Source organism: Pagrus major, chromosome 2 (assembly GCF_040436345.1).
Source record: "Pagrus major chromosome 2, Pma_NU_1.0".
Taxonomy (NCBI): domain Eukaryota; kingdom Metazoa; phylum Chordata; class Actinopteri; order Spariformes; family Sparidae; genus Pagrus; species Pagrus major.
Window position 1 is genome coordinate 16,061,125 of NC_133216.1, and position 7,740 is coordinate 16,068,864.

Here is a 7,740-nt window from a genome sequence, read left to right on the forward strand (position 1 = left end):
ATTGAAAGCTAGGTCAGCAGGTCCTGGCAGCTCAAACTGGCTTTGCAACATTGCAGTGCAAACAAGTTCTGCAGCTCAGCCCCTCCCACAGGTCGACAGAGTAGTCTAGCATGTAGGTGACACCACCTGCTTTTCACACCTCCAGCTGATACTAACTGAATGTGTGTCAATGTTGTACTGTACAACTTTCTCTTCCCCCGCTTGAGACTTGAGCTCCTGTGGTGCTGCTGATCGATGTAGATCTGGAGGATAAACCCCCAGCTTCAGTGTAGGATTAGACAGTGAGTGGGGTTGCGGGTCTCTGTGTGGATTGTCTGTACTCATGGATTGCCTTGACGGATCCCCCGGGCAGTTCAGGAACTTCAAGAAGGACGACTTTGAGGCTGAATGGATTAAGGTGGCAGAATGCAAATTTGGTCAAGTGTACCAGGTCAAGCTGAAGGTCTGGCGGGAAAAATGTGCACTGAAGAGCTTCAACACAACTTTGTGTCCAAAAAACTTTTACAGGTAGGACTTACATCATGTAAACTAGCACAAAAAAACACCTGCTGTCAGATACAGGCAACTGTCTGAATTTAATGCAGTGTTTTAGCATATTGGCACAGCTGTGTACTTAATATTAGGATCTTGCCATATTCAGTGGTCAAACTTCTGACAACCCAGTCAGCAGAAAAAATGTGATAATGTACGTTTCTGAAATGTTGAAACTTGAATTTTCCATTTTGTGTTGTGACCATGCTATGTCTGGTTGGGTTTAGGCCCAAAAAAACTCTTGGTTAGGGTTAGGAAAAATCATATTTTGACTTAAAATAACTGATTTTGCCGCCCTATGTGAACTGGATTTGGCCCCAGTAACCCGCAACCCGCAATCCCCTGAAAGGGGCGATAAAGCGGCAACATCTCCGCGACCCTCACGGAAAAGCGGTAGATAATGAACTGAACTGAACTGAACTGATAACTGATTTTGTTGCCACAAACACGGCTGGAGATGCCACTACAGCTCATTGAAAACACCCGCTCCTTGTCGGCACAAATGTAACTGGAAATTGTCTAAAGAAAATCCACATAATATACTATAATAATATATATGTAGTCAGAATGTGATACAACACCTAAGTGTTGTATGATACAAATGACATTCAAACTTCAATGTATCCGTGCAGAAACGTTGACTGCCGGCATTTTATTCTGGTGACCCTGCTGAGTTTGAAAATACCTATTTCAAACTCTCAGCCCATTCACTGACCATTATTTTCTTACAGGAGAGTAATGGACGAGGCATCCGACATAGCCAAAGTGAAATTCAAGTACATCGTGTCCGTCTACGGACTGTGCAGTGAAGCGACTGCTGTGGTGATGGAGTACATGAGTAATGGATCGTTGAACAGTCTCCTAGCCAGTCACACTTTAATGTGGCCAAAGAAGTTCCAGATGATTCATGAGGTGTCCATGGGCATGAATTTCCTCCACAGCATGAAACCTCCACTACTCCATCTTAACCTCAAGACATCCAACATCCTACTAGACGATCATCTCCATGTCAAGGTCAGTGAGACTCAGTGAAAGCATTATAAGTTACAGATGCTTACAGTAATCTCTGGACGTTTCTGAGCTTTACAGAGCAATGTATGCTAATTCTGCACCACTCTGGGACTCTGTTTTCCTACTAAGATTTCAGATATTGGTTTAATTCGCTGGGAAGAGGGCATGAGCAAGAACTTGTTCATGGAGAATCTGACAGCAAGAGGGAACATAAGTTACATTCCTCCAGAGACCTTCACTCAGTGCCCCGATCCTCCAGAAACTACCTTTGATGTTTACAGGTGACTTGCCAAAGGCATTTTTGAAATTGCACCATCGAGCTTTTTTCTGACTCGGTGCACAATCCAGAATTCACACAGTGTAACCTTGCTCTCCACTGTATACATTTTACTCTCTTACAGGCCACTGGTGGGACATTCTTTGAATATTTCTCATGTCTCACTCACTCTTTTTACCCGTTAATATTCCTTGGTTTTCTTTTATATTAAAAAGCATTACGTTTCTTTAGAGAACAAAAAAGCGTCATCATTTTCACTGCCTTTTATATAAAAGAGAGACAGAGTTCACTGATTGCAGGATATGAGAAAGTGAACAAAAGGACTGAAGTGTCTCTCTGCTTCGATCATTTACAGCTTTGGAATTGTGATTTGGGAGATTCTGACACAACAGAAACCATTTGCAGGTAGGACTTCATTCATTTGAAATGTACTTTAAGGTGTAAGTCAAATTACACTCACTATGATCACTTAAACAACATCAGGCTGAAGGCATTTTCTTCTCAGTGTCTTAATGCAAGTCAGTCGTCTATTAATTATCAGTTGAATAAACAATTTCGTGCTGCAGATGTATTTTTTGATGCACATTGAACAAAATCAAATGAGACAAACACCCTTAACTGTCCCAAGTGTTGTAAATAAGCATAAAACAGAGTGAAAAAAGTGGGAAAACAGGACGAAAAAAGAGGAAATGAGGGACAAACTATCATAAAATGTGTTGATCTATAATGAACCATGCGTCTGACATCTGATTTGTGGTCCCAGGGTGCAGCATCACCACAGTGATCTTACAGGTGTCACATGGGAAGAGACCCTGTGTGGAGATTATGCCTGATCGGAAGCCCCACGAGTGCGACCAGATGATCAGCATCATGCAGCAGTGCTGGGACCAGGACCAGAGGAAGAGGCCACAGTTCTCAGGTACACTGTTTTCAGCCAACTTTCTAATTTGGATTTAAAGCTCTCAATGGAACCACAGCAATTTTTGCCTCTTATAGTTGATGAGATTTAACAAGCCATGGCTCCCATCAAAAAATGGCTAAATCACACTCTAGCGAACATTTATATGTGACACACATGTAAATAAAATTTCTCTTTTAGGTCTCTGAGCTCACAGAATTAAATTTTACTCCAGCATCCTCGGGTAATGACATACCAGAATCGTTAAGGCGTGTTTGCACAAAGACTGGTTTAATTATTATACCACCAGTTTGCCCTGAAGATGTGACAAAATACATTTGGGAAATTATCAGAGCAAGCACAATATCTTTGCTTCATCCTCAGACAGATGATGTCCAATTTGCCACATTGTCTGATGTTGTGTTTAATTGCTTTCATTATTCTTTTTTTTTTTTTTTTTTTTTTTTAATTTTCTTTATTATTGTTATTCTCACACATTACATTACACAGCTGGTGTTGAATTCTTGATTTACAATTATTGTCAAGAAGAGAGGATAACATCATATCAACATAGCTATCGCCATATAGTTGTGTAATGTTGAAAGAAACAAAACCTGCATAGCTTTCATTATTCTAATGTCTAATTGAAGCAATATTTGAGTTTAAAATGAAGCAAAGATATTCAGTAACAATATTAAATGATTTTCCCTTAATGAGAATATCAACAAATTATTGTCTAGCTTGTTTTTGTGTTTTATAAAATAAAAACAAAAAGTAAAAATGCTCTAAAAAAAAAAAAACTGCACTCACAGAAATAGATGTTTCTCGAAAACATACAAAACAAAACAACCACGTCATCTTTTTAGGCTTGTATGTCGTAATCAAGTCAACAGATAACAGATTTTACTGCATGTGATGTTTGAGTGAAACATTTACACCAGAGGAAGTGGGTCACCCTTGCTTAGACAAACACTTACTGTACGGCTTGAGATGTCATGTTAATGAATACAAATGAGTTACATGTTTATTCATCAACCGCAGTGATCCCAATTTGTGTGTTTTTGTTGACAAAAACTCACTTGTGTTACTGCATCTATGAAATAATTGACCTGTGAATCATGCCTGACCATTCACTCTCTGGAGTGATGCAATTATGAGAGGATCCCACTAGGATTTTTTTGTGTTGTGAATCCATAGGAACCCATTTGTTTGGTGAGGCAGATCCAGAACAGTCGTTTGTTTGACTGTTGTTTTCTTTGCAGATACTGTGAGGAAAACGGAGGCTCTGAGTGAAGTCCTGAAGATCCCAGGATCAATCAAATGTCACAAAAATGGCGACAATGGACACACATCGAAATATCCCTGGCTAGTTTCCCCGATAAACAAGGTTAGTTCTGCTTGACAGCTGCTTGCTTAAACGGTCCGTTAGTATCTACTGTACTGTAACTACGCCACCTTTGGCATAATAAACAGCTCGATCAGGCTAATGGCGTTAAAAGGAAGAGTGTAGGAAAGGTAATGCAGCTGACACCACAAAAAAGTACATTCACATGAGTGACACACTGTATCATTGCCTTGGAAGTTGATATGGTGAACTCAAACAGCTGTCCATTTACACACATTCAGCAGTTATGGAGCAACATCAGCATTTATTTGAAGTCTTGTACCTTTTGCACCTGACGAATGCAAGTCCTTACTCTCTTTAAGCTTTGTTTTTGGTCTCCACCACCTCCTGAGGGGAATATCTCTTTAGCTGCTTAACGCTTCACTCTGTTCTTGCTAACTTTGTATGTCTGCTGTTTGATTCTGAGCAGGTAGTGTCTTTATTGGAGCATTTTAGCTGAAAGCAACCAACTGCTGCGGCCAAAAATGGCGCTATGAGAGCGGTGAGAGTCAATCAAAAACAGTAAAGTTGTGGCCAAATGAACTGAAATTCACTTTAATGGTCCAAGGGGGTGCTGCAGTTTCAGGTGATAACTGTAGGTTCATCACTACGTGCAACCTCTTTTCACAATGCCATTTGAAACACTGTTAATTTAAAAATATCTAATATAGCCTCTTTAAAGTAATGCTAATATTAGCATGCTAACAAACTCACACTAAGAATGCAAATATGCTGATGTCTCGCATGTATGATGTTTATAATGCTCGTCATCTTAGTTTGGTGCCATGACATTGTTGCTCATTAGCACTAAACAAAGTACAACTGAGGCTGATAGTAATGTCATTTGTTTCCTGCTAGATGAAAATCCTCATGGCACCATAGATATCTGTCCTAAATGTCATGGCATTTCTAGCTGCGAGTGTGGCTTAAAAGAGTACACAAGATATTAAATAAGATTAAATATAACGTACTTAGATTATAACACTGCAGCTGTTTAAGTGTCAAGTCATTCATACCCTTGAACACCATGCCCACATTGTGACTTATGTATGTGCTTATTAACCACTTGTGATGATTGATGTTGCAGCTAATGACTTTTGTAGTATTCCCTTTCTTTCTTTATTTTCCATTTCAGATTGCTTTGCCTGAGATGTCTGACCTTCCCTCAGGTAAACACATGGGTAGAGAAATCATACTCAGTGCAGTACAAAGCCTGGAGGGCTGACATTTAAAAAGTGCTATTTACAGTCCTGTCACATTTTTAATATTACCTTTGGTACTGAATAGCAGAGTCAACTTTCAGTGGAAGTGGAGAGAATAAAAGACACATTCATGCAGCCTCTTGGATCCTTTATCTCTGAGATGTTGAGTAGATTATTGACTATATTTATTGATCCATTCAATGCCATTCCCCATTAAAATATGAATGTATACTGTAGGTGCATTCGTTCAAAGGCTAAGGCCCTTGGTGAACATTTTAATTATTGACTGCGCTCCACAGCCTCCAATAAGCTTCACCTTTTGCCTTTATGTACACGAGAACACTGCATATAATGACTGACTTTAATTCATAAAAAGTTCCTGTGACAAACTATCATCATCACTTCTGCAGCTCTTTTATTCTCATATAATGCCCTTTGCTTTCATTTCACAGGTCAATATGACAATGATGGTGTTCTTGCTCTGCTGTCAAAAAAAGACTTTGGTAGTTTCAGACAGTCTGTGAAAAGAGAGCACGTACAGACACAGTATTCAGATGAAAAGAGCCTCCTCCACTACACGGTAGCCAGCAGGGATGCAGAGAGTGTCAAGCATGTGCTGAATCTAGGCGCTGAGGTCAACTGCACGACTGACAGAGGTTACACTCCTCTTATCATTGCTGTTCTGCACAGGTCTGTAGAAAAAATATTAAACTTTTGTAAAAAAGGTGAACTAAAGATTTGATACTGAATGAAGCTTCGTCTCTTCAGGCTTCATGATATCATCTCTTTGTTACTGGAACATGGAGCAGCTACCACCCAGGGAGATGAGGACCAGTGGACAGCGCTCCATTTTGCTGCCCAGAACGGTGATGACAGGACCGTCCGTCTCCTGTTGGACAAAGGAGCTGAGGCGGATGCCCGGGAAAAAGCTGGTTGGATGCCCCTCCACCTGGCCTGCCAGAATGGCCATGAAACAGTGGTGCGCCTGCTGCTTTCACGGCTGTCGGAGGAAGCAGTCGGAGAACGCGAGGCGCAAGGGAGAACGCCGCTCCACCTAGCCTCCGCCTATGGGCATCTGAACATTGCCAAGCTCCTCCTCTCTCAGGGAGCAGATCCTAACGCTACAGACTGCTCCCTCTCCACTGCTCTTCACTTATCAGCTGGGGAGGGTCATAACAGAGTGGTCAGACAGTTGCTGAAGAGTGAGGTGAATATTGACACCACAGACAGCAGAGGATACACTCCACTACACCTGGCTGCTCTGAAGGGTCACACAGGCATATGCAGGCAGCTGTTGTCAAATGGGGCCAGCCCAGACTCCAAGACCCTCCAAGCCTGGACTCCCATGCACCTGGCTGCCCTAAAGGGACACGAAGCTACGGTGGTCCAGCTGGAGAGTCAGGGTGGTTGTGTGAACGCCAGAGGTGAGAATGGTTGGACCCCACTCCACCTCGCCTGCCACCAGAGTGAGCCGGAAGTGGTGGCAAAGCTCCTGGCATCCAAAGCCGACCCCAATGTGTCAGAAGACAGTGAAGGATGGACGCCATTACATGTCGCATGTACCAGTGTGAGTTTCCCAAGTGTCCTCCACTTAATATCACATCATGCAGATGTGAATGCAGTAAACTCAGGAAATGCGACACCTCTACACCTGGCTGCCCAGCATGGCTGTTTGCCCATTGTAAAGGCTCTGCTGCTGAATGGAGCAGACAGGACTCTGCTTGACTCTTCTGGATCCACAGCTCTGAATGTGGCCCAGAGGTGGGAAAAACAAGAAATAGTGCAACTACTGGAGAAGTAGTTGCAATAGATGATGAAGATTTTGTCATTTATTTTAAATCATTTTTACTGCTTTTTGTACCTCTAGTTAGTTACCAACCTGAATTTTATTTTCTCAGTACTTGTAGACTGTGCAACAACGAAAAAGTTGAATCTATTGTTTCTAAAAAATGTGTTATATTTCTCATTGTTAAAGGGGCTCTAGGTAGCAATCTGTAGCAATTCACGTGTATTAATCACTTTTTTATTGGCCATATGTGAGCGGATTATAAGGTGATGGGAAAAATGAGACCTCCCCTGTCTCTCCTGGTTGCCTATGCATGCCTGGATCCGGGTCAGCTTTTCCACAATTCTGCACAATACAGAAGTTACACAGAGCCCCTTTAAATTATGATGAGTTAAAAGGACTACAATAACTTCTCTGTATCTGACAAGAATACTAAGCAAAACTATGTTTTGTTTTTTTTCCCTAGGTTTTCATACCTTTATCTCACAAAACTTCTCACTATGTAGAAGTACTACTGTAACATTGGATGATTTCCCACTTTTTGGTTCACCAACAAATGAACTCTTCGTCTTATTCTGCTGGTATTATTTTGCTATAAACTACAGATTAAAGAACAAACAGACCACTTAAAGTATTACCATTTTCCAATTC

The 7,740-nt window shown here is 41.3% G+C and overlaps 1 protein-coding gene across 1 annotated transcript; it reads left to right on the top strand.

Moving 5' to 3' along the window:
- Positions 1–322: 322 nt before the first annotated feature.
- Positions 323–7,104, top strand: ankk1 (ankyrin repeat and kinase domain containing 1). The gene is made up of 9 exons (XM_073494915.1): positions 323–507; positions 1,263–1,545; positions 1,672–1,823; positions 2,175–2,224; positions 2,583–2,738; positions 3,980–4,104; positions 5,237–5,270; positions 5,756–5,993; positions 6,072–7,104. The coding sequence occupies exons 1-9, from the start codon at positions 323–325 to the stop codon at positions 7,102–7,104; spliced, it is 2,256 nt and encodes a 751-aa protein (XP_073351016.1).
- Positions 7,105–7,740: the final 636 nt, after the last annotated feature.

Excerpts from the sequence above, each read along its gene's own strand:
- ankk1 (XM_073494915.1), top strand. The coding sequence starts at position 323 with ATGGATTGCCTTGACGGATCCCCCGGGCAGTTCAGGAACTTCAAGAAG. Across the intron at positions 1,824-2,174 it reads ACTACCTTTGATGTTTACAG|CTTTGGAATTGTGATTTGGG; the intron begins GTGACTTGCCAA and ends GATCATTTACAG. Across the intron at positions 5,994-6,071 it reads ATCATTGCTGTTCTGCACAG|GCTTCATGATATCATCTCTT; the intron begins GTCTGTAGAAAA and ends TCGTCTCTTCAG.